Source organism: Chlorocebus sabaeus, chromosome 26 (assembly GCF_047675955.1).
Source record: "Chlorocebus sabaeus isolate Y175 chromosome 26, mChlSab1.0.hap1, whole genome shotgun sequence".
Lineage (NCBI taxonomy): Eukaryota > Metazoa > Chordata > Mammalia > Primates > Cercopithecidae > Chlorocebus > Chlorocebus sabaeus.
This window is the reverse complement of record NC_132929.1, coordinates 2877289-2904864: the sequence shown is the minus strand read 5'-3', so window position 1 is coordinate 2904864 and position 27576 is coordinate 2877289. Positions and strand designations below refer to the sequence as shown.

Below are 27576 nucleotides of genomic sequence, written 5' to 3'. Positions count from 1 at the left end.
TTGGTTTTGCTTTATTTTGTTTCCTCTATACCTGTTGGCGGTTCTGGTTACAGGCCTTCCTGTGCCCAGGCTGGAAGGATATGGGAGATAAAACAGAAGTCCAGGGACTCACGGTGTTGATACCCTTCATGTCCTGAAGCCCCAGTCAGTCTGCCTGCTTTTAGTTTTCAGTGTCCTTTTACTGTTGCCTGTCGAATTATTTACTGTAATCACAGGGAGGAGCAGGGAAAAATAAATCTACACCATCTTGTTCTAAAACCAGAAGCCCCTGTTTTTAAATTTTTCTACCATGTTTCCGTGCACTGCCTAGAAAATAAAACACGGTTTTCTATTTCCTTGTATTTGAGGGGATATTTCTATAGGAGCCAAATGATTTTCATACTAGGATGAACAGAATGAATATGTCAAGAGTCTTTTAGGCCTCGGTCATAAATATTATCTCTGATTGTATGGACAGGTAAACGTCTTGGACTCCATAATCAAGCAGACTTTTCTTTTTTTTAAGACAGAATCTCACTCTGTCTGTCACCCAGGCTGAAGTGCAGTGGCACAATCATAGCTCACTGCAACCTTGAACTCCTGGGCTCAAGCAGTCCTCCCACCTCAGCCTCCAAAGCCGCTGGCACTACAGATGCACATCACCACACCTGGCTATTTATATATATATATTTTATAGAAACGAGATCTCACTATGTTGCCCAAGCTGTTCTCAAACTTCTGGCCTCAAGAAATCCTCCTATCTCAGACTCCCAAAGTGCTGGGATTACAATGGTGCCTGGCCACGCAGGCTTACTTAAATATCAAAATGATCACCCGCCATTATCCAGAATTTCAAAACCTATTGTTCTGAATGGCTGCCAGGAGGTGCCAACAGTTGGCATGACATTAAGCTAAACTCATGTCCAGTGCAGTTACTTCATGTGCCTCCTCCCCGGCACCAGACGGTTGCCATGAACCCTGGGAGCAGCAGGCCCACCCTCTACCCCCAACCCCCACCGTCCCGGGGTGTGACCTCGGCACTCCACCTATACCCACCCAAACCCACATCAGTGTGTGCAGAGGCTTCCGGGAGCACACCTCCACAGATGTCAAAGTTCAGAGATGGAAGGAAACTCCTCAGTGCAAGTGGAGAGAGACAGATGTGATTTAAACAGGGACTGGGGAGCATCATAAATTCTCCAGGAATCTGGCTGAACTGTGCTTCTATATAGACAGGATGATAGATTTTCCCAAACCAGAGCCCAGACTTGGTGCAGAAAAGAGTTACTCCTCGCTGTGCTGCAGGAATTCATCATTTGCATCCTACACCAACCACAGCAAAAGCAGCACACAGGCTCAGAGCCCTTAGACATCTACGAGTGAATACAGCTTCTTCCAACACCCCTCCCAGACTCCATCTACTCAGAGTTTATCCAGGCATCCAGAGTAGAAAAGGTCCGTTGGGGATATTTGAGGAGAACTGGTCCCAGTATAAAGACAGACTTTTGGCTGCCACAGGGAAACTCCCATCTGAGCTATCTGGGAAAATCACGCCATGCCCACAGCTCCCGCCACAGACCCCACTAACTCTAGGAGCTATTTTTGGATGTGCTTTCCAGTTAACACAAGAAACTAAGTTCAAGAACACGGACCAGGCACTGGAAGGGCTGGAGTTTCCCTTTTAGCCGATTTCCTGCTTCCCGTGGTCTCGCAGAGCTGTTTCAGAGTACTTGTCTGAAATGACAGTATTACCCACAGCCAAAACTGAGACAGCGCCCACCACACTGGATACTTGTGTTCGAGATAAATCAAATAGAGATATCACCTGATTTTACCGTCACCTCAAGAACATGAAGGCGTCAAAATTTCAGAAACAAATGATACAAGGCCACAACGCACACAGGTATTAAAACACACCTCTGTCATACACTTTGCTCATGTATTTGTTATTTACGAGAGGTGTGTGCCACAACATTGCAACCTGAACATTTTCATAAAGACGGGAGGAGAATCTGCCATTCAGCAGAAGGGACCCTGAGGGAACAGGTCATGCGTTTCTCTCCACCGCATATCTTTGCCAGCTGGAGCCTCTTCGAAAGGGAGGACTCGTAAACTGCAACCTCAGGTTAAATTACAAGGCAAGTAAAAGGGAATTTTATGGGTCTTCCTAAACTGAGGAAGTTTAACAGATATTTTTCTATTTTATCACCATGTTCCTAGTCTATTTGATTTTATGAGGTCACATTTTAAAATAAAGGGATATTAATTGCCCAGGTAATCCAAAGTAAATCAAATAATTGAAATTGTTTTCTTTCAAAAAAGTTCTCCATTTTCCTGTGAGCTTTTAAAATGTAGGGAGAACAAGCACTTACTCAGGGTGCAGCCCCCCGTCTGATCCTCCTGCCCGCCCCATGCACCCTGAGTGGCAGAGGAAGAAGAGGGCTCCTGCCCCTCCTGCCTGGACCACTCCGAGAGGCTGCAGTGGGCAAGCAGTGGGGAGAGAAGACCTGGCCGTGCACCAGCTGCCAAACAGTCAGGTCTTGTGGACCCTGTGGCTTGCCGTCTGGGGACACGCTTAGCCTCCGTCTGCAAAATGAGACAAGAAGGGAGCTGGCACCCTGTACCACAACCTGGGAGGCACATGAGGTGGCTTCAGCTTGTCTTAAATGACAGGTTTCAGGCATGGTGTTCCCCCTGTCCCTCCCGTCCCCAGTCACTTTACGCCTCCAATTTTACTCAAGGGGCACCGGCCTGAACAAGGGCCATAGCAAAGGGAAGAATGAAAAGGTTTTCCATAAACTCCTACCAAACACCAGGAGAAAGTGGTTCTCCACAAACCCCTACCAAATACCGGGAGAAAGTGTGACGAGGTGGACACTCACCAAGCAAGACCTCGCCTCTCACAGAGCTGGTGCCTCTCCGGAACTGCAGGGAGCGCCGGCAGCAGCTTCTCACTGCTGACTGCCAGGAATCTGGGCACTCACAAGGGACACAGACTGAATGTATTAAAGAAAGGTGGCAGTGACATATTCAACAAAAGGCCAAGAAGACCAAGTGAAGCCTTCAGAATCAGGAAATCAGCATGGACCGTTCGTGTGTGTGTGTGTGCGCACGCGTGTCAGACACCACCTGGGTGATGGCTGAGGTTGACTGTGATGAGGCCCGGCCACCTCCACCAACATACACACTGAGCCTCCCCGGAACTGTTTCACATACTGTGCCTCGAGCTCACAGTCACGTCCCTGTCACCAGAGAGCAGGACCTTACAAGGAGCGTCAAGCTTGAGAGAAAGTGTGAGATGACATCTAAGCAACAAGACCACAGACAGGGCACCTGACCCCGCCCATGCTGACAGCAACTCTCCTGGGCTCCCTGGCCAGAGTGCTGCAGGGAGGGGAGTAAACAGCCAGCCAGGGCCCGACACCTCTCCACTGGCAGCAGCAGCACTGTGAGTTAAGGGGCCACTTCCGTAGAGGTCCTGAGAGCAGCACAAATGCGACCGTGGGAGGGTCCTCAGGGTGCATGCTGCCCTAGGTATCACCCCAACGAAGCTGTCCGGGAATCCATGCAGAATGTCTCCATGGACGAAAAGGGCAAGATACTCAAACAGACACCGGTACCCCCATGTTCACAGCAACACCGTTCACAGTAGCTAAAAGTGGAAGCGCCCAAGGCTCCATTAACAGATGAATGGATAAACAAGATGTGGTGATGGATTCATGCAATGGAATGGGGTCCGTCTCAAAAAGGCGGCTCTGGCACACGCTACAACACAGACGAGCCTTGAGGGCAGGATGCTGAGTGAAATAAGCTGGTCACTAAAGGACAAGCACTGCGTGATTCCGCTCACATGAGACACCCAGGGCAGTCCGCTTCCTAGAGGTGGAATGCTGAACGACTGTTGCCAGGGGCTGGGCGTGGGGGAAGGGAGAGTTAGTGTTTCACAGGCACAAAGTTTCCATTTGGGAGGATGAAGAGTGTTGGAGAGGGTGGCGGTGATGGTCACCACAAGGTGAAGGTATTGAATTCCACTGAACTGCACACTTAAAAGGGTTAAGTGGCTAATTGTATGTGATGTATATTTCACCACAGTAAAACAATTTTCTAAAAGTAAAGCACAAGAAAGAACACGCTTAAGGTTATAAGGCTGTGTGTGCCAGTGGAACACAGCTCGGCAGCTCAGTGTGACAGTGGCAAGCCCCGGGTCAGCACGTGCTCCACTTCCAGGAAGTGGAGGAGTCAGGACACCCCACGCCTCATGCCTCGGCCTTCAGAACTGACACCCGTAGCACAGAAGGGCCCATCCCTGGTATGCAAGCAGACCGCGTGGCCCCAGGCTGCTGGGCGTTCTTTGAGACTTCCCAAATATCCCTGGATAAAAGAGACAGCAGGAGAATCAGCTAGCCTGACATGTGCCTGACACATGCAGGGTTCCTTCAGGGATCTCAAACGACATCACAACATAAAGCTCTTGGAAGATGCTCTGGGCCCATACACACAAACACACACCATCACAGGGGTGCAGAAAAATATGACCACCTTTGTTTGTAATTGGGGTTTATTTTCTTTTTATGTATATTTTGTATGTTTCAATAAATGTAAGATATTTATGCATCACATGCCTATAATTTATAAACAAATACACACCCACCCACATTGGATGCACATGCCCACTTTTTACTGGTAGAGGTGTGAGATCAAAAACATGTGAAGACTGTGGCTGTAATGAACCAGCTACACTAAAAAGGATCAATAACATACATTTTTCTAAAAAGCATCTGTACAGCGTCTTTGTCAGCTATCCTTGTTAAATTCTGGGTATTGGCTTTTATCAGGATAACTATCTGGTGTTAGGCACTTTCTCAAAAGCCAGAAATATTTAAACAACTTGATCTCATCCACACACATGTCAAAGATCAAATGGACACAGGAGGCTCTGACTGGGCAGCACGCGCAGGCACTCAGCCAGTGGCCCTGAGTAACATCCCTTGGGACCCCAGAGCCCCAGGGCCACCTGTTCTGCTCCCAAGCTCTGCCCCTTTTGGACTGAAACCTCCCTCTCTGGGTTCCCATTTCCTCACAGGAACAATGAAGGATTTATAAGCACCTCACAGAGCTAGCTAGGAATGGTACCACATAAGTTCAAAACAATTCCGGCAAGTACACGGTGCTGGAGAAATATGTGAAGTTTTATCACTAAGTATTTGAACAACAATAAAAAAAAAAAGCACCTTTTTTCCACCGTATCATGATCTTTGGAGGTCATGGGGTCTTCATGATCCCACCAAGCAATTTGGAGCTATTCTGCATATTCCTAGCTAATTGAAACAGCTACAGGCTTTTTTTTGTTTGTTTGTTTGTTTGTTTTGAGACAGAGTCTCACTGTGTCACCTGGGCTGGAGTGCAGTGGTGCAACCATAACCACATCTCACAGCACTCTCGACCTTCTGTGCTCAGCAATCTCAGCCCCCCAAACAGCTGGGACTGCAGGCATGCACCACTATGTCCAGCTAATTTTTCATATTTTTTTGTAGGGATGAGGTTTCGCCATGTTGTCCAGGCTGGTCTCCAACTCCTGAGCTCAAGTGATCCACCCACCTTGGCCTCCCAAAGTGCTAGGATTACAGATGTGAGCCACCACACCTGGCCTACAGCCATTTTTTAACTGAAATGATCTTAATCAATATTAACACACAAAAAGCTGTAGTTAAGAAGGTGGTTTCCGCCAGGCATGGCAGAGAGAGCCTGTATTCCCAGCTACTTGGGAGGCTGAGGCAGGACTGTGTGAGGGCCAGAAGTTCAAGACCAGCCTGGCAACATAGCAAGACCTGGCCTCTAAAAAGTTTTTTTTTAAATCATCTGTAAAATGAGGATGCTAAACAAACAAACAAAAAACATGGTATCTGTTAGACTCCGCTGTGAACACGTGTATTAGCTTCCCGCTGCTGCAACAAATTATGACAACTCAGTGGCTTGAAGTAACACAAATTTGGGGAGTTTTATTTAATTTATTTTATTTTATAGAGATAGGGTCTTGCCCAGGCTGGAGTGCAGTAGCGCAATCGCAGCTCAGTGCAGCCTCAGTCTCCTGGTCTCAAGTGATCCTCCTGCCTCAGCCTCCTGAGGAGCTGGGGCTAGAGGCTTGTGCCACTGCACCAGCTAAACAAATTTGTCATTTCACAATTCTGGAGGTCAATCTGACATGGGTCTTACTGGGTCAAAACAATGGTTTCAGTAGGGCTGTGGGAGAGAATGTTTCCTTCATTTTCCAGCTCCTAGAGGCTGCCCACACTCCTTGACTCTAGGTCCTCCACTTTCAAAGCCGACAATGGCAAATTAAGTAGTATTCATATTGGATCTCTCTGCCCGCTCTTCTTCCACTTTTACAGACTTGTGATTACACGGGGCCCACGATTCACTCCAGAATAATCTCCCCATCTTTTTCCATGAGAACGGGGAATTAGAAACGGCTGCAGTTAAGGTAGCTAAGCATCATCAGCTGATTAGTGAACTTAACTGCAGCCGACTTGCATTCCCCTTTCTCATGGGACCTAACGAGGGCAGTAGCTCCAGCAGTGTTTTACAATTTAAGTTCTATTATTATTCAAACACTGTGGGGCTGACAGGTCAGGAGAGGACTGCCATTGAAAAGAGGATTTGTTACTCAGAGTCCTCCAGAGAAGGAGCTGGCCACACCTACTGCTGTGGGAGGGGCAACATAGAGGAGACCAGGGTCCTAGGAGGCAAAGACTGGGGCGAGATGAGGGAGAGTCTTTTCTGTGCCTTCCATGGGAAAGAACAGGAGAAAGTGGGTAAGCAGGCGTAGAATCCATTAGTTGGAATAACCTCTCGGTGGACCCTGGGACAAAGGGCTGTCCCCTGGTGACTGGACCTGGGGTGATGAGAGCAGGTGCACAGTGGATGAAACATGGAGGGGGCCAAGGGTGTGGACGTTGGATTGGGTGGCTTGCACACGGAAGGCATGCTGCAACAATGCTGCTTGCTATCTCTAGGAATTATCTAGCCCTGGGAGGGCCTGTCCCTCAGGAGGCAGCAAGGCTCCAGATGTCAAAGCACCAGAAAACAGAAAATAAAAAGACATCCTTAGTGCAGGACTGAATAAGCAGGAACTGACTTAAGATGTCACTGCTTGCAGTAGTTGGGAACAGAGCCAAGAATGACAGACACCACCCTCCCTCCTTCTATGAGTTCTCCAAGTCCCAAGGGCGCATTATGAAAGAATTCCCATTAAGTCTGGCCAGACGCTTTACAGAGAAATTAACACAGGATAGGAAACTGAAAGGAGAAATAGAGCAAAAGACCAGAAACGGAGGAATTGAACCGTGATCAAGGAGCAGCGAGGTGCAGCTGCAGGACTGAGCTCAACTCTGGCTCTCACCTCCATGCGAGAGAGAACCTGAGGGTCTCTGTCAGCGTGGCCTCCTGGCCCCCAAACATGCTCCCCGTGGATGTGAAAGACCACAGGCAGCAACCAGGCTTCTACGGAATGAATCAAACTTTCCATCCTGCTTAAAAGCAATGATTTTCTTTCCAAAAAAAAAAAAAAAGAAATGTGTACATGGAAAATATTACAATGCAAGTCACAATGAGAGTTAAATGCCGGGAAAAGACACACACATCTGGTTTGACTAAAGTGTGTCCTGGCAAAATGAATAAATAAAATAATGACAGTGATAACGATGGCACTATGAAATATCATTACCTAGGTTTCTACCAATTAATTATGAAGGACAAGGCATACATAACTAAATATAATTAAATCATGCAGGTCGATAAGATTACCCTTTTTGAGAAAATAATTACATGCCACGTATATTTTGAAACTGTTCAGTGAAGGTGAACAATTGTAGCCCATTATGTATATGAGACATTCTGGAAAACATCGCTTTGAGTTATGTTCAAAAAATGGTTGGTTTGTTCAGAGAGAGGCAGAGTCAGCGGGGGGCACCCAGCAGGACAGGGGCCTCCCCAGCTCGCTCTCGCCCTGCCTCGTCTTTCCTCTCACAATGCTCTTGGTTTTCGGAGTCAGCCATGCTCGTGGGCCACCGTGCAGCACTGGAGATGACCGAGACAGACGGTGTGGATGCGTTTTGTAACTGAAACAAAACTGATTTCCAACTTGGCAAAAAGCAGCAGGAGAGGCCCCGGCTGTGTCTGCTACCGCCTCAGCCGAGCCCTGGAGGGAAAGGCCCAGAAAAAGCGATGTGGCCACACCCTGGGGGCCAGCCCACAGGCGAGGCGAGTCCCCAGGCGCCATCCTACGCGGCGGCCAGTTTTGGAGAACTGGAACCGTAGGGCGCCCGGCTGCAGCGGACCCAGCGCTGCTCCTTCCTCCCTCCCTCCCCCCATCCCCCGCCCCGGTGACTCACTCCGCGGCCCGGGCAGGGCGAGACCACGCCCACCGCCCCCCAGGACCGGCCGCGCTCACCTCCCCTCCTGCACAGAGCACCTAAGGACTCCAGGGTCACATCTGAACAAAGGATGGAACTTGGAAGCTACATTTACCTTTCCTGCCCCTGACTTTTTAAACTGTTGTTAGAAGTATACAAAAACAAAAGGCAGGACACCATAGTAGTGAAATGTTTCAAACTCTGCAAATGACTCAGTTCAAATGTGCGGTGACAGCTCCGGTTTCCTGCCGTTTCGTTAACCCCTCGTGTGCTGGATTCTTTTAGAAGCAGTAGTTTCCATGCCAAACATCACTTCTTGGGGGAAGCAAAGCAGACAGAGGCTGGGGAGGGATGAGTAGGGATCTCTCGGGGACTCCGCCGAACTCGGGGAGGAAGCCTTGTCAGGCCTGGCCTGGCCCACGCTGAGGTCCGTTCGCACCCCAGGACCTTTCTAGAAAAGTCCTAGATGCCTGTACAAGAGGCAAATCTGATGCTGAAACAGAAATACGGCAGACCCCTGCGCGGATCTGAAGTTCCCTACTATGCAAAAGCTCACGGGCCTCCAAAGCACCCACTAAGCTCCTTTCTGAGAAGACTCGCATGGAGGCGTTTGTTCCAAGGTTCTCCATTCCTGCCACAGGTTGAATTTCCTTTTGAAAACCAATACTCACTTTAGGTTTTTTTTTTTTTAATTGTTATAACTGTTGATAAGCAAAAATGAATCAAATACATCATTAAATGAGCCAATGAATTTAACTCATTTTATGTTTTCAAAACAAACCTTCCTCCAAAAAGGTTATTATCAAATCCAATTTCATTTACAATATACGCCACATTGTCATTTAAACAAAGAATGCTTTAATTTTACCATTTCCCCAGAGTGCTGCTTCTAGTGAGGTACATTTCTCAGAAGACATTTGCGCCAATAGAGGGTATCTCTGGATCCTTGGTGGTGCTTAAAATTCTCAATGGGGGTCGGATCTATTCCCAGTATTTCAAAATTCTTTCCAAAAGCTGTCCATTTACTCATGGTACAAGTACACAGCTAAATGACACCTAAAGTTCTTTAGGCTTGGAGGTACAACTCAGTGTCTTAGCAATGTGGACAGGCCAGGTGTGGTCCCAGTATTTTGGGAGGCTTGAGGTGGGAGGATTGCTTGAGGCCAGGAGTTCGAGACCAGCCTGGGCAATATTGCAAGACCTCATCTTTAAAAATAAAACTATTTTAGAAATTTTAAAAACTGAGGAAGTTTATTTTGATCAAAAGATCTTAGTAGTAATAATGATAGCAGTAGTAACAGTAATAATAATGAGTTGCAACTAACCTTTTCAAATTCTTACCTGCCTGCCTGGCATCGCATTATTTCACGTATTCCTCACAGCACACCAGAGGCTGCTATCCTTTCTCTTCCCCTCCCTCTAATTAAATGCCATTCTCCCTCCTGTTGAATGCCACCCTCCTTCCAATTTAATGTTATCCTCTCTCCAATTTGATGCCACCCTCCCTCCAATTTAATGCCATCCTCTCTCTATCCTCCCTCCTGTTAAATGCCATCCTCCCTCCAAAGTAATGTTATCCTCTCTCCTATTGAATGCCATCCTCCCTCCAATTTAAATGAGAACACTGGGATGAAGAGAAATGCATTCTGCCTAGCATCCAACTGCTGGCAAGGGTCTGACCTCATTGAGGGTGTTGGGGCTCAGGAACCAATACCCCAAAATATGGCACTTTGACGTGCTGAACGGAAGACTCCTCAGTGGCTCTCTAACCACCCCCCCAACCCCACCTCTCAATCCTCTGTCTCACCCAAAGCCCAAGATGAACTTCTCTGAAGTTCCCTTCTCTCCCTAAAATCCAGACACTCCAAAGAGGAAAACAAGTTTCTATTAACTGAATTCATATTGTGGGAAGAAAAACTGAAGTCTGTCAACACAGCTGGACAGGTTTTTGTCACAAACCACTGTGTGCTCTGCAGGCCTGAAAGACTGTGGCCCAGACTCTGCTGTGTTCTTCAAGCACAGTGAATTCCCCTAAAACCCATTTACTGCTCCCCTAAAATCATCCCCACTTCCCATCTCCCTTTCTCCTAAGAAAGAGGGTATATAACTCTCCATACTCCACTGAGATTGGGCAATCATTCTCCTACAATTCTTCTGTGCTATGCATGTTAATAAATGTGCATGCCTTTTCTCTTATTAATCTGACTTTTGTCAATTGATTTCCAGCAAACATTCAGAGGACAAAGGAAAAGTTTTCATTTAGGCCCTACAAGGGCGTTTTCATTGTCTCTAACTTAAAATGAGGATAAAAATTCTTAATTGCCTAATAAAAATAGTTTGGTAGGCAAAGTATTCCAAAATATAGTATCCCCAGTGGAAAAATAACCACAAGGTATGTGCAGGGTAATTCGTACAAACTGCACTCCGGGAAAATGCAAAACAAGTAAACATAGAAAGTCAGGCTAAGAGTCTTCTAAAAAAGCAGAAATCAAAATAGCTCTTCATATTTCCTGTAAGTTCTGTCACTGTGCTAAATATGGCAAGGTGAGTTTTATACAAAGGTGCACAGTGGGCTCCCCTGCTGCAGGAGTTCAACAAGAAGCTGGAGCACCACGTTGTGACCAGCAGGAGTCTAACAGTCACCCTGCCCCTTCTCAACCTTCCCAAAACGTGGGGAAGCCCTGTCTTTAAAAGGTTCTTCCAAACATGCTTCTCGGTGAAGGCCTGACTGGCCTTTCGGAAAGGCAGTTGGGGGCATCACATATCAACCAGCAACCCCGGCTATGAGTACCAGTGCCAGGGACACTGCCAGTCACTGTGATTGTTAAATGTCTGCCAACACATCAAAAAGGAAGTACTCCCCCCCAGATGAGACCCCTGACCACTACCTTGCAGGAAGGATGGAACCTGAGAATTGACAATCATCACAATGAATGACCATTAAATGAGCACCATGCAGGCCATGGGATAGCACCTGGGAACAGATAGGTGGGGCTTCAAAGGCCACTGAAAGGTACAGAAGAACTGCATTAAAAATAGTAAGACCTGGTGGAATCCAAAAGAATCAGCTAAAACAAAACAAAACAACCAAAAACAAGACGACTTGTGGTTCCAGTGAGCTATAATTGCACCAGTGCACTCCAGCCTGGGCAACAGAGTGAGACTCTGTCTCAGAAAAGAAAAAAAGACTCGGGAGACAACTTGATTGGTTCCTACTGACCAAAGAAATCAATTACAATAATAACTACAATGAACCAAAACCAATAAATTATATTTAAATCCACAAATTCATAATAATATTTTTTTAAGAAAAGTTATATAGCCCGCAGGAGAAGTGGTTGATTCTAGAGCTGGGGCAGCCAAAATAGATGAGCCCGGAACATCCCATGTAGTCAGAGAGTAAGGGAGAGTCAAGAAAGAAGAAAGGCTGGGGCCTGTGAAGGACAGGAGAGCCAGCCTGAAAGAGCTCCCAAAAGCCACAGCTGGAACAGTGTGAGCAAAAGGATCAATTACATTCATATTCACTGATCATCCCCAGAATAAAACAAATTTCCATTAGACTACAATGACATCAGTCATGGAGTATACTAATCAATGAGAAAGAAAAGCAGCTGTTCTAAGAATTCTAGTTAATAATAGAGAAGGAATGGGGGGAAAGAAAATCGCTATTAGACCACATCACAATAATTACTACAGACTTCATGGAAATAGGATTACAAGCGCATACCATCAGCAACTCTACAACAAATTATGTAACTCAATGAAATGGACAACTTCCTAGAAAGATACAACTATCACAACCGACTTGAGAAGAAAGTAAATCTCAGCAGACTCATAACAAGTAAATGGGTTGCAATAGTAATTTTTAAAACTCCGCACAAAGAAAAGCCCAGGCTCAGACTGAAGCTATCTTCAATGGTGAATTATTCCAAGCATTTAATGAAGAATTAATACCAAATCTTCACAAAATCTTCCAAAAAAGAAAATAGGCCAGGCGTGGTGGCTCACGCTTGTAATCCCAGCACTTTGGGAGGCTGAGGAGGATGGAACACCTGAAGTCAGGAGTTCGATGCCAGCCTGATCAACATGGTGAAAGCCGGTCTCTACTAGAAAAATACAAAAATTAGCCAGGCGTTGTGATGTGTGCCTGTAATCCCAGCTACTCGGAGGCTGAGGCAGGAGAATCGCTTGAACTGGGGAGGCGGAGGTTGCAGTGAGCTGAGCTCGCCCCATTGCACTCCAGCCTGGGCAACAAGAGTGAAACTCCATCTCAAAGAAAAAAGAAAATAGTGGAAACACAAATAATGGAAACACTCCCCAACTCATTCTATGGGACCAATGCAGTACTTTTCTGATATCAAAACCAGACAAAGACACACACACTGCCCCCAATCCCAAATATCACATATGAATTCAAACACAAAATTCTCCAACACATTCTAGTCAATGGAATCCAGCAAAATATAACAGCAGATTGTACACACCATGACCACGTAAGTTTTATCCCAGGAATGCAAGATTGGTTTAACATTTGAAAATCCATCAGTGAGTATATGTCATATTAATTGAACTACACATAAAAGCCACATGATCATTGCAACAGACATAGGAAAAGCCTTTGGCAAAATCCAAAATCCTTTCATGATACAAAAACACTCAATAAAGTAGAAACAAAAGGGAAATTCCTCAACCTGATAAAGAGCATCTATAAAATCCCACAGCTTGAAATCTCGATATTGGTTAAAACACACACACACACACACACACACACACAGCTAGCATCATACTCAATGGCAAAAGAGAATGCTTTCCCCCTAAGATCAGTAACAAGAGGAGGATATCCATTTTTGCCATTCCTATTCAACATTATACTGGAGCTTCTAGGCAGGGTGATCAGGCAAGAAAAAGAAATGTAAGATATCAGGTTAAAAGGGAATACGTAAAACTATCTCTGATTACTGATGAATGGTTCTATATAAAAAAGGCTAAGGAAGCCACCAAACAATTATTAGATATAATAAGTGAGTTATCCAGGTGACAGGACACAAGACCAACACGTAAACATACTGACCAAAACTTACAAATGCATTAATGGAAAACCGTTTAGATCTAAATAAAGAATGTGACTTAGTGAATAGTTTTGTATTCATGTTATTTTCTTGGTTTTTGAAAATTATAGTGCAGTTAAATGTTCAAATTAAAAGAACGTGGGTAAGGGGTATGCATCTGTGCATCTGTACTATTTTTGTAACTTTTCTGTTAAGTCTAAAACGATTTCAAAGTAGAAAGTTTAAGAATTTTAGAAAGCTAATTGGTTACTGATACGGTCTGGCTCTCTGTCCCCACCCAAAACTCACCTCGAATTGTAATAATCCCCACGTGTCAAGGGCAGGACCAGGTGGAGGTAACTGAATCATGGGGGCGGTTTTCTCCATGCCATTCTCATGATAATGAGTGAGTCTCCCGAGATCTGATGGTTTTATAAGTGTCTGGCATTTCCCCTGCTGGCACTCATTCTGTCTCCTGCCACCCTGTGAAAAGGTGCCTTCTGCCATGATTGTAAGTTTCCTGAGGCCTCCCCATCCATGCAGAACTGTGAGTCAGTTAAACCTGTTTACTTTATAAATTACCCAGTCTCGGATATTTCTTCATAGCAACCTGAGAATGGACTAAAATACAGTTAGCGTTAGAAGATGTTAGTGATCCAATATCAAGCACTTATTTCTCTTTTACTATATAGGCTGGACCACTGCAAAACCAGGTAGTAGATGAGGGGAAGTGTCTCTTTATAAAAGTATTTCCTATCATAAATTAGGACACCACCATTTTGCACCCTCTAATAAATCAATGGATATAGGCAATGATCATCAATGACTGTCAACATCACAAAAAGACAAGTGAGCACACGTGTCTCCTAATGGAAGTGCAGAACACCACCTACGAATGCGGAGACCAAAACAACAACAACAACAAAAATTCAAACCTGAGCCTGATGAAACGCTGAGGAAGTGTGCGGCCCGCCTACCAACTCACAGGAATTACAGTAGAAAAGAACATGTTACCTGAAACCACACAGAAGTCATCAGCAGTATTCAGGCCCTGGAAAACCCCACAGGACAAATAACCCAATTTCTTCAAAATAAATTGCAAGGGGAAAAAAGAAAGAGAATATAGAGTTTTCTGGGGGAAAAGTCTATAGATTAAAAGAGACTTAAAACATTTATCAGCCACTTGCTGAGTAGGCCTTATTTATCACTAATTCAAACGTGCACATTGAAATGCACACATCCCATTTATGGGACAAGTGGAGATGTGAACACAGACTGAGTATTTAACAATATTAGGAAAGCAGCCCGGCGCACTGGCTCAGGCTTGTCATCCCAGCCCTTTGGGATGGAAGACAGCTGGATCTCGGGAGTTGGAGACCAGCCTGGGCAACACAGTGAGACCTTATCTCTATGAAATTTTTAAGAAAAATTAGCCAGGTGTGGTGGTGTGCACCTGTGGTCCCAGCTACTCAGGAGGCTGAGGCAGGAGGGTCACTTGAGGCCAAGAGATGGAAGCTGCAGTGAGCCGTGATCATGCCACTGCACTCCAGCCTAGGCAACAGAGCAAGACTCTGTCTTAAAAATAATAATTTTTTTTTAGGTATGATAATGGTATTTACAGTTTCGTTTTAAGAAGAGTCATGCTTTTCTAAAGACAAATACCAATGCATTTACAGGCAAAATGTCATGATGTCTGGAATTTGCATCAGAATGACAGAGGAGGAGGGAGTAGGTGGGAATACAGATAAAATAATGTTAGCCATGAGTTGCTAATTGTTGAAACTGGATGATGGTACATGGCGGTTTGCTACATGTGCACATTTCTATGTATGTGAAATTTTCTAGAATAATTATTTTAATGAGGCCTGTTGTTCTTGGGGTGGGAATAGCAAGTAAGGTAATAACTGTGAACACGGGATCAGAGCAGTGTAGATCTGGGCTCAAATCACGGTACTGCCATCCCCTAAGAGCGTGACCTTAGGCAAGCTATTGAACCTTGAAGCCTCAGTTTCCTCATCTGTGGAATGGGGATGTGGAAATGACATGATCGTTGGGAGGATGAAAAGGAATTGTGCATATACAACATTTGGCTCATATTAACAAGCAGAAAAAGAACTGCCTCACGAACCAGCCTGCCTTTGGATGGCAACCAAGGTTTTCGGAAAAGAAACGTTCTTTTTCCACTGCAACGTGACCTCATGAGCCCAGTAATATATGACATGTAACAGGTACCAAAAACTATTTCCAACAAACATGTGAATGGCAATGTTGAAATAATATTCCGCAAGCGCCCAGTGCTCTAACTTACCTACAGGAATGTCAACCCTGCTTAAGAAGAACTGGCATAGTCCCTGCGCGTTCCTAACTCCTGGGTCTTGTCCTGGTGTCTCTGCTTTTGCAAACCTTTTACTCAAATGACAGAGATGCTGTGCTTCCCAGGGGAAAGATGTGTTGAATGCTGGCCTCTTGTTGCATTAAGAGGGAGGGATGGAGGGAATATGCCCCGAAAGAGCCAAGGATGCTGCAGAGGAAGACACGAGGCTCACCTGGAAGGGAAGGGAAAGAGGCACGGAGGAGGAGTGGGAGAGGGGAGACAAGAGAAACAAAAGCCCCGGCAGAAAATAAAACAAAAGGTGGACTTTGTTCAGTGAGAATCTCACCATCTCATCTGCTCAGCTTTTCCGAAACAACAAAGCATGAAGGGCAGGGGACACAGGTTGGATAAATAACCCTGGTGGACTGGGAAAATGGAGTGAAAATCAGAGTGAGGGGAAGAGACCAAAAGTAGGGTAATTCCAAAATAAGCAGAGAACACCTCCTGACTACCTGTTTCCCAAAAGATGACGGAAAGACACTAAGACACCGCCCTCAGACCCAAGCACAGAGCCCAGAAGATTCAGGGAAAAGTTGCCTCCGGTTATTTCCTGCAGAAACACTGCTGGTTACATCATCCTGGAGACAGACACTGAAAGGTGTCAATAAGGTTATATTCAAGTCATCACAATGGACATATAAGCAAAAGGGAGAAAATTGAAAAAAAAAGATAACAATAGCCCAGGCAGGCTTTGGGGGAGAGAGGAGGTCACTGGCCCAGGTCCTCCTCCAGCAGCACCCTTGCCAGGCACACTCCATTTCTGGGAGCAGGCCGCCAGGTCTGCTGATTGAAGGTTTCCCCCTCAACACTGCTGTGGAAGAGGTGGATGAGAGTGCTTTCTGCAAGGCACACAGTCTTCCTCTGATAGGAGATCTCTGCTTCCTGCCTGCAGAACGGCCCGCCACCCTCCCAGCCTGGGCTGAATCCCTGTGCCCTTCTCCTTCCCCTCTCCTCCTCCAGCCCGGCCCAGCAAGAGCCCCAGGTTGCTCTGCTGCCCCCTCAGCCCTCAGCCCCCAGGGATACGCACCCTGTTCCAGCTGCACACTCAGTGCTGGACACCGATGTCAGCTCACGGGAAGTCTGAGCCCCACACGAAAGCCGGAGAGACATCAGCCCAGACTCTCACCAGGGCTCCCTGAGTGGCAGGGTCTCAAGCGCAGGGAGCCCCTTTCTTCCCACCTGGGGCTGTGGGAAGATGGCTTCTCTGAATGGCCTTAGCCAACACCGAGGTCCATATGACCAGAGGGGCTTCCCACACCCTCCTCATCCCACTGGACCACAGCCTAGTGATGCTGGATGACCCTTCCCCTCCACAGGCACCACAGGCAGGACCTAACCCCCAGAATCGCCCAGCGCTCCTCCATCCTGCTGAGTGTGGCTCACGAGGGTTTTCCTAAATAGCGTGTGAGATCCATTAGGAGAAAATGGGTTCAGAAGGAGGAAACAGAGCACTGCTTCTCAAGCACCCTGGCCTAGGAAGCTACATTTCTAACAGGCTCCATAGGGGATTCTCACAGAAAGGGGCCCAAGGATGGTGTCACTGAAAAACAGCACATAAATAATAACATAGATGATGACACACTACAGGCTGCACATCCACATACAAGGGAATGTCCAAGAAGTCACTTCTGGGACAGTGGCAGCAGGTAAGACTTCTAGCTACAGTCTGCTCATACTCTCCGTGAACGACGCGTTGCATGCTTGGACCGACACTCCTATACACAGCAGCTAGAGCAGCAACACTTGGAGGAGGCACCACACAAAACAGACCTAGACAGTTCACAGTCCTGCTTCTGATCTTCTCTGCAGTCAACCAAAGGCACTGCACAGACCTTGGCCTGACAAGAAGTCATTTCCTTGGCTCCTCTGTGCTGTCTGGGTGCCAGGTCCTGAGAGCCAGGGCTTCATGTCGATGCTTCACCCCAGTGTACCCTAGAACCTGTTCTCTAGCTCTGTGCCATGACCCTGTCAACCCCCCGCCCCCGATCTCTCACTGCAGCACTGGGCCTCTGCCCCACCTTGCTTGGCAACATTTTCCTGGCCTCACACCACCGTCCCTGACTCTTGTCCTGCGCTGGGAGGCCTCACCTGACATGGAGCCTGCATCTCAGGGCTGGGAGCCCCATCCAGGACTTCACCTGGTAGACATGCCCTACGGTGCCATCTGTCCCTACAGTAAACTCTGGGTGAAACCAGCCTCCTCCTCCTTCTATTCCCAGGGCCTGGCACCACCTCTTACAGCCTTTCTGGGACTGGAAGAATTTGACCTGCCTTCCCAGGGAACAATAAACAGAAATGGGGCATTGGGGCCACTGTCCTCAAGGCAGCTGGGAAGTAAATGAAAAACACTGGCAGTTCCTTCGCTAGGGAAAAAGACAGAGTCTGAGGGAGAGTTAGGATGCCTGGAGTCAAGGGCAGAGTGGAAGGGGACGGGGACGTATATGGGTGTAGTCTAAGTGGAAGCTGAAGTTTCAAAGTCCCATGAAGCCTTACAAGGTCATAGAGGCAAGAGAATAGCTTTTAGATCCCAGCCTCAGTTTCCTCATCTGCAAGATGGGTGTGATAGTTACTGTAAGGATCAAGTGACATAATGGGTTCAAAACACTATGCCAACCGAAAATAAACTATATTTCTCTTGAGGCATAAGTATTTCTATAAAGGAGGCTACAGGAGTTACGGGCTCAGTAATAACAGGAAGTGGTATCTGTGCAAAGACTTAAAACTGTTGAGCCCCAACAGGGCTATGTGGTGGAGGCCTCACGCGGGGGACACTGAGGGCATTTGTGTAAGGGGTGCCACTCTTGTCCCTGCTCAGGCTTCTGGTGAACAGGTGCCAGGAAATCCCACAGCCCGCTCTAATGACAGTGACGCTTGCTGACTGGCCAAAGGGCAAGGCTTGGGAGCAGGCAGAGAGGTGTTTCTGAAAGTGTGAGCCATCATATAAGAGTCACCTGCACACTAATCTAATACATTCCTGGGCTCAATCCCAGGCCTGCTGAGTGAGACACTTTGGAAAACTGTAATTTTCACAAGCGCCTCCAGTGACTGTTAGAAAAGTTTCACACGAGCACAGAAATATTCGGAAAGCTGTGCAGTCGGGAAGACCTGGGTCAAATCTGAGTACCACGACCTTGCTGCTGTGTGACACTGGGCAGGTTTACTTAACTTCTCTGAACCCGTTTACTCTGTTTACATAAATATGGAGCATAACCACTGCAGTGTTGCTGGGAGGGAGAAAGGCATTCAGCTACAGGGGCAGCATCCATGGCTTCATCCAAGCCCTGAATGCCTGTGTCTAATGCATTCATGAATGCCTGCCTCTAAGAGGCAAGAACCACTGTGACCCTCCTCTTTTAGGGGAACAATCTGCCACTAAGAGGGAATAGGGCTTCCTAGGGTCTCCCCATGCATGGTGGAAGCCAGATACCGCTAATGTTCTATTCAGAAGCCCATCTCAGTCCCTGTACCGGGGCCAAGCAACGTGAGGCAGGAGGTAGCGATGGGCTGAGCTTTGGAGGAAAGCTAAGACAACCAACGTTTCTCAGGGACAGGGTCTTGAGGTGGTCCAGGCTGCTGGACACAGCTCCAAGATGGATCTACCAAGGGCTCTCTTGGGGTGGAGAGCATAAAGGCTGGAAAGGCTGCAGGCCTCTGGACAGGCCCGCCTGAGACTCTAAAACTCGGAGGGAAGAGCAGGAGAGGTCCATCGCAGGGTCACCCCGGTACTGCCTGTAGCAGGGCTCACAAACCCCCCACAGCCTCTTCCCTGGAGGAAGCAAGTTAAGATGAAGAAAATTAGGCAGGCAGCTATTGGGCGGTGCCTGGCTGGCGGCTCATGGCTCACAGTGGAGGATGACCACTGCTGTTATTTTCCCTGCCCTGGTACCTGAGCTGTGCCAGGCACATCAGGACTTGGCAGCAGTTTCACTTTGCTGCTGTCTGAGCCGAGCTGTTATCAGACTGAGCTCTACTGTCCGCTGCCGGCTGTTCCCAGACCACTGTGCCCGGCCGAGGACTGAGGCAGGGACTTGGTGCCGGCTGTTCCCAGACCACTGTGCCCGGCCGAGGACTGAGGCAGGGACTTCAGGCCAGGGGGCCAGGCTGGCTTTCCCTGCCTTTCACTTCAGATGGGGGCGGCTGTGGATGAGGATGCCCAGCCGTCGGTTTCTAGCCCTGGGATCATTCTGACTCCGACACGGAGTGACAGGGGATTCCCCACGCGTCCCCGCATCCAGGGCATCCCTTTAGCCGCGGCCGGGGCGCAGAGGGGCCTTGGCGGCGCTGTGGCTTCGGTTGGCACCAGGTCCCGCGCAGCCGGGCCCTCCACCCTGAGTGGAGCTGCCCTCCAAGCACCCAGCCCCTGCCAATCACCGCGCCCAACACCAAGTTCCCGGGGCGCCCTGCCTCGGGCCACTCAGCGCTCGCCCGCCCGCCCGCCCGACTCACCTGCTGAAGACCAGGCAGCCCAGGTGGTTGATCTTGTGGTCGGAGCGGTGGCGGCAGTAGTCCTCCCATAGGTCCCTGAAGGCCGTGATGGCCAGGATGAAGAGCACCGGCGCCAGCGCCAGGCCGGGCTGGAAGGCGTTCACCGCCGGCACGAAGTTGAGCAGCGCGATGAAGACAAAGTATACGTTGGCCGGGCGGTGGAACTGCTCGAACAGGTTCTTGGGCAGGAAGGACAGCAGCGTGTACTTGGTGGTCTTGAGCCGGTTGTCGGCCAGGTGCTGGGCGCACCCGCGCCGCCGCCGCTCGCCCTTGGCCGCGCCAGCCGCAGGGTCCTCGGCGCCCGGGGGCGGCAGCAGGTTGGAGCGCACCGTGCGCGTCCTGCCCTCCCGGCGCCGCCGCCGTCCCGGAGGCCCGGGCTCCTCGGTCCCCGCCGGTTCCCGCTCCATGGCCGCGTGTCGCCGCGCTCAGCTCCTCCGCCGCTCACGCCCGCCTGCGCCGGCCTCTTAGGTGATCATCACTCGCTGCCCCGGCGCGGCGGTGCGAGCTCCCCGCCTGCGGGACGCACGGAGACCGCGTTCAGCGCGCCCGGCCCGCGCCCAGCCCCGTCCACTCCCGTCCAGCCCCGCCGCCCGGCCGCAGTCCCCAGGGCGCAGGCTGGGCGGGTGCCGCACAGGGCCCCCTTGTCCGCGCCGCCCGCCCCCGGCCCGGGTCGTTTCCGCCGCGGTGGCCACGGCCCCGCCCTCGCTCCGCGCCCGGACTGGGCCACGCCGGATAGCGGGAAACAAAAAAAGCCCGAGCTGGAAACTTCAGAGAGGTTTAGTTTCGTTTCCCAGAAGCATCAGTTCGGTCCCAAAACACTGCAAACGCGCGCTGGCTGCAGTAGGAGAGAGGAAACCGCGAAGCGCGAGAAAAGGCGCCGCCGTCCTCAAGCGCCCGCGCGCCCTTCCAGGGGCCAGATCTGCTTCATCCTGGACGGCGAAACGACCTGGGAGACCCCGGTTAGGACCCTACTCCGGGGATCAACTGGAATCAAAATCCAAAGGAGCCATGGCATCCAGTGCTCCAATTTTTAAAGTCTTTTTTACGTAGGACCTCTGCTCCTGGAGAGCCCCGGGAAGGGCGATTCCGCGTTGCCTCTGAGACCTTCTTCCCTACCCCCCTGCCCAGCCCCCACCACCACTTTCAGATTCCGTTCTGGGTGAACTAGACAGTTTCCTTTCCACCTTTCCTTCTTCTCCCAAATTCTTTTTCTTTGTTCTTTGTTTCGTGGAAAGGAGAAATATATCGCTATAGCAAAGACAGGATTTGGTTTGCAGGTATTTGAGTCTATTTCCCTCCCTGGGAAATCAAAAGGACCTAAACGATCCTTGTACGCTGTAGCTCTGAGGTGGCTGTCATGGCCCAGACGGCGGGGGAGGCGAGGATGGTCGTGGGGAGAAGAGGGGAGGGTCAGGAGTGTGTCCCAGAAGTGTGGGGCGAAGGGCTTCCCTCCATATCATGGGGCATCCGAGAGGGAGCAGGAGAATAAGCTCGGCGTGGAAAAAGGAGCTGGGAGTCCCCCATGTCCGCAGTGAGACCCCACAGATGTCCCACGGCTATGACTGTTTGCCTCCCACTCAAGAAGTACACAGATGAGAGGCAGTTATTTCTTGCCCAGGAGGCAGTGGCTGGAGGGTTGGCCCTGGTCCCAGGCTCTTCCTGGGGGTGCCTGCTAACAAGGCACTGCCTTGGATGGACTCAAATCACTTAAGTCTTCCCCAGGATCCTGGCTTGGGGAGGCCCTCTTCTCCCGCACCCTGGCTTACCCGGGTCCAGTTATGACATTCTTACATCTCTACCCAGTTTTGCCACCGTCCACAATGTTTCCCAGAACCCAGTGTTAGAAGGTAGAGTGGTGACAGGTATGAAGAAAATAATCCAGTCCCCCAGTCACAGGGGTGTGCCTTTGAGATGCAGAGGCCCAGATCAGGGAAGAGTTTGGCTGAAGTCTGCATTGTCAGGGAAAGGAGTCAGGTCTCACAGTCAATCAGCAGCAACCCAAACGGAGCATCAACTGCGAATGAAGGCCCACGGCACCCGCGGCACCCGCGGCACCCGCAGCCTCGCAGCCTCGCAGCCTCACCTCTCATGGCTCCCTGTTTTCCTCTAGCAGCCCACCGGGTGACCCCCAAGGCCTTTGGCCTCCCTGCACTTCCACAGTGGCCTCCTGTCTTCACAAGCATCCCCTGTGGACCCTTGGCCCAAACCCTCCAGGGGTGTCCCCGCCTCCCAGACTGTTAGCTTCAGCCAGTCCACACTGTTGCCAAAGTAATTGCCGCCTCATTCCATTTGCTTACCCTGGAGCTTCCAGGAGTATCCTGATGCTTACAAAGCCAAATGCCGATTCCTCAGGCAGAGGTCCCTTGAGGCCCTGAGGGGAACTGGCACCAACTTGCTGATTTTCTTCAGCCCCTCCCTGGTTCAGACCCAGCCCCAGGGCAAGAGATCTCCTTATCCTTCTTAGAACAGTCCTTGCTCATCCCATCCACATTCCACCCTAAGGTTCCAAGATTCTGTGAGTCACAATGCTCCCCAAGTCCGGAATATTCTTCCACCTGCTCTTCCCCAGTCCAAAGTCAGGATTTCCAGGAGGGCCTAGCTCAGCTGCTCACCTCCGGAAAGGTCTCCACGCTGTGTGATCCAGGGAAACTTGGAGGGGTTTTGAGCTCAGGTGTCTTCTGCCAGCTGGACTCTAAGACCCTGGCCTGTCGGGACGAGGACAAGGCTCTGATGTGGTCTGGTCAACTCAGGGCTGGCCATTTGCACCACAGGGCTCTAACAAGGGCTTGCTGTAGGCCCTGCGAACCATTGTAACTGTCCTTGTTTGGCAAATACCTACTCATCACCTGCCTTGTGCCCGGCAATGTTCCAGGCACAGGAATTCATCAGAGGGCTAGGGAGGACAAGAGGTGGTCATGGAGCTACAGCAACCGAACGAAAAACCATGAGACCCTGTGGAGGGCTTAGGGAGGGATGAGGGAGGGTGTTTCCAAAGAGGGGCATTGGAGTTGAAACCTGAATGGGACAAGATCAGGTGGAAGAAGCTTTCAGACAGAGGGGGAAGCTCTGTCAAAAAGGCCCCAAAGAAGGAGAAATTGCCGTATGTTTAAGAAACAGGTGGGGCCGCTGCCTCACACTCATTCCAAAACCTTCAACCCCACAGCTTCTGCTTTAGGCGATGGGGACACCTGGGAAACATAGCGTGTCTCTGCTCCCCAGAACGCTAAGTCCTCACCTGGGAATACCAACAAAGATGGCTCAGAAACTGAAGGGACACCTGCAACCAGGGCTGGGAGGGGTGGGCTCCTGCTCCTGTCAATAGGGTGGTCCGAGGAGACTTCCTGGCAACACGGGTGGAGGCCTGGGGACACAAGCCGTGCAGGCATCTAGGGAAGAAATGGCAAGCACGGGGCGGGGTAGGGGGTGTGTTCAGGGATTTCAGGCTCAGCAGGGAAGCCGGGGTGGCTGGAGCTGAGTGGGAGATTGGAGACGTGGCCTCGAGTGGGGTCATGTGGGGCCTTTTGGATCCTGGTGAGGATTTTAGCTTTTGAGTGAGAGGGAAAGCCTTGGGAGGATTTTGAGCAGAGGCATCAAGTGGCTTTACCGAGGTTTCCAGAGATCACCCCTGCTGCACTGTAAATAGAATGTAGAGGGCCAGAGCAGAAGAAGGGAGACGTCTTGGCGAGCGGTCACTGCAGTGATCCTGCAAAGGCACCGAGGCTCAGGCTGGGTGGCCATGGTGGAGGTGGGACGTGGCCTCAGAGCATGCGAGACATGCCGTTGGACTGGTTGTGAGATGTGCAAGAAAGGAGGTGAGGGAGGCCCAGCAGCTAAAAACTCAAGTTTCATCTACTGAGATGGGAAGACAGAGGATGAGGCAGAACTGGATGTGCTCACCAGCCCTCGGGAGCAGGAGTCATGTTGGCAGTGGTGCAGGAATCTGACATCAGGGGAGAAGCTTAGCTGGAGATGTAGTCTGGGGTCAAGAGCAGGTCTGGGTGCAGGAAAGGGTAGCCATGAGGGACAGTGGAGTGGCCAGCGTTTGGGGCTTCACTAGCCTTTGGAAGGAACAAGTCTCTGGATTTGCTCCAAGTGCAATAGGAAGCCATGGGCTGCCCCAAGCAGAGAGGCATGAGATGAGAGGATCTTATATTCTCTTTTAATAGATAGAAAATTGATTCAGAGCAGAGTTGAAGCAGGAGAGGTGTAAATTAAGAGGTGGCTTAGACCTGGCAGTGGATAGACACACATAGACAAATTGGAAGTACGTCTTCCAAGTAGAGCTAATGTGACTGGCCAATAGGTTGGATGTTTCAGTGAGGAAAATAAACAAACAGGTTTAAGGAGAAAATGCAAGCCCAGCATAAGCCATGTTAAGTGTGAGACGGCAAGTGGGCAGTGGCATATTGAAGAACAGACATGACAGCAAAGGTCTGCACTGGTGACACAGCTGTGGGGGATGCTGGGAAACACCTGCGGTTTAGAGCTATGTGATGAGATCACACCTAGATGCACCAGATGCACACAGGGCATAAACGGAGCGCAGAGAAGAGACTCTGGGTGTTACTTTCCAACTAAGATTGAATGAGACAATCATCAAGATTGTTTCCAGTTTTCAGGTACCAAGAATCAGTACCTCTAATGGCTGGTGAAATAAGTAATTATGGAATAAGTAAGATTCACAGTCTAAAACATTTTAACCTGACAGCATTGTTTAATATTTACACTAGTGATTGCCCTTACAAATAGGCATAACAGATTCTGACATTTTAAAATTTTTTATTTTAAATGTTTTTAATTTTTTGGCTGGGCATGGTGGTTCATTCCTGCAATCCCAGCACTTTGGGAGGCCGAGGTGAGCTGGATCACTTGAGGTCAGGAGTTCAAGACCAGCCTGGCCAACATGGTGAAACCCTGTCTCTATTAAAAATACAAAAATTAGCCTGGCATGGTGATGCACACCTGTAATTCCAGTCACTTGGGAGGCCTAGGAAGGAGAATTGCTTGAACCTGGGAGGTGAAGGTTGCAGTGAGCCTAGATTGCGCCATTGCACTCCAGCCTGGGTGACAGAGCAAGACTTCATCTCAAAAATAAATAAATAAATAATTTTTATTTTTAAGTTTTAGAAAGAGACAGGTCCCCCTATATTGCCCAGGGTGGCCTCAAACTCCTGGGTTCAAGCAATCCTCCTGCCTGGTCCAGCCAGATTCTGAAATTTGTAATATGAAAAAGCAGGCACAGATGCTATCTATTAATTAATATGACCTCTGCATCATTCAAAAAGTTCCAAAATATAAAGCTGTGAAATTTTAGATAAAAGTAATTGACTAATGATTGAATAAGCTGAATCTATGATTATGTACATAATCCTAGAAATACAAATTCTGGCTGGGCACAGTGACTCACGCCTGTAATCCCAGCACTTTTGGAGGTCGAGACAGGCGGATCACCTGAGGTCAGGAGTTCAGATTCGCCTGACCAACACAGAGAAACCCCATCTCCACTAAAAATACAAAATTAGCCGGTGTGGTGGCGCATGCATGTAATCCCAGCTACTCGGGAGGCTAAGGCAAGAGAATTGCTTGAACCAGGGAGGTGAAGGTTGCGGTGAACCAAGGTTGCACCATTGCACTCTTGCACTCCAGCCTGGGCAACAAGAGTGAAACTCCATCCAAAAAAAAAAAAAAAACTAGAGAGATAAACAAAGATTTATATATTTTATTTTTAAGCTTTTCCTTATCCTGCATACCATCATTTCTAAGGAATTCATATTTTGAAATGCCTGCCTGAGATAATTTATTCTCCCTTTTTCCAAACTAAATTTCCTTTAAAAAGACACGATATTTTCCAGCTGCATCTATGTCCCTACAAAGGACACGAACTCATTCTTTTTTATGGCTGCATAGTATTCCATGGTGTATATGAAACCATCATTCTCAGCAAACTATCTCAAGAACAGAAAACCAAACACCGCATGTTCTCACTCATAGGTGGGAACTGAACAATGAGATCACTTGGACACAGGAAGGGGAACCTCACACACTGGGGCCTATTGTGGGGAGCGGGAAGGGAGGAGGGATAGCATTAGGAGATATACCTAATGTAAATGACGAGTTAATGGGTGCAGCACACCAACATGGCACATGTATACATATGTAACAAACCTGCACATTGTGCACATGTACCCTAGAACGTAAACTATAATAAAAAACAACAACAACAACAAAAAACGATATTTTTCAAAAAGATAAATACATAGTTGTGCTGGGGAACTGGGGAAGAGCACCTTCAGAAGATGAAAAGATATCTCAGAAGATATTGAGGGATATCAGGAATATGTGAAACTGATGAATGTATTAGCGGGAAAGTCTAACACGTAGAAGAAAACATATTGTCAGCGCACGGTGGCCCACGCCTGTAATCCCCGCACTTTGGGAGGCTGAGGCGGGCGAATCACAAAGTCAGGAGTTCCAGACCAACCTGGCCAACATGTGGAAATCCCGTCTCTATTAAAAATACAAAAAATTAGCTGGGCATGGTGGCGGGCGTCTGTAATCCCAGGTACTTGGGAGGCTGAGGCAGCAGAACCTCTTGAGCCTGGGAGGCGGAGGCTGCAGTGAGCTAAGATCGCACCACTGCACTCCAGCCCGGGAGGCAGTGCGAGACTCTGCCTCAAAAAGGAAAAAAAAAGAAAAGAAAAGAAAAGAAAAAAGAAAACACATTACAGAGTTAAGTAGACAAGGACGCTTTTTTTAAAAAGTGAGTTTTTCCAGTAGATCCTTTGAGAAGGCTCAAAATCAGAGAAAGCCGGCCGTTCTAGGATGAGGCGCAGTTGGGAGAACAGGGAGGCCGCTATGTTGGTACATCCCGGATGCCACTCCAAGTCCCATGCTGGTCATTTCAAGTAGTTGCTCTTGAGACCGGCCACTCCTTAAGGTTACCTGATGAGCTTCTAATGCCCAAGCAATGCCCAAGCCTCGCTCCAGACTCAGTACACACGGGGACCTGGACCCAGCACCCAGAGTTTTTAAAAGCTTCTTGCGTGATTCCAATTGCAGCCAGGTTTAAGGACCTCTGGTCTCTATCTGCCATGATACGCATGAATCTGTATTATAGTCAAGAGTCACCGGATTGTTTCAGAACAACTGGTGGCATGAAAGAAAAAAGCAAACTTCACCCAAGTGAATTCCCCCTCTCTGAGAAAAAAGAGCCAATGCAGAACGCAGACAATAACATTAGAAATCACCATTATTGTCCTTAGATATCCAGCAGACCAGC

General features: G+C 48.8%; 1 protein-coding gene across 2 annotated transcripts in view; it reads right to left on the bottom strand.

Annotated features, from left to right (window-relative positions):
* The window catches only part of ATP10A (ATPase phospholipid transporting 10A (putative)), a 184258-nt gene extending 163078 nt beyond the window's left edge, over positions 1-21180 (bottom strand). The window contains exon 1 of one of the 2 annotated variants that reach the window (XM_073011982.1): positions 20259-21180. In XM_073011982.1, coding sequence (XP_072868083.1) covers positions 20259-20704 — 446 coding nt within the window. In that variant the 5' untranslated portion in view covers positions 20705-21180. The remainder of the gene's footprint in view (positions 1-20258) is intronic. The other variant, XM_008017346.3, reaches the window with a different exon arrangement.
* Between the last annotated feature and the right edge of the window lie 6396 nt (positions 21181-27576).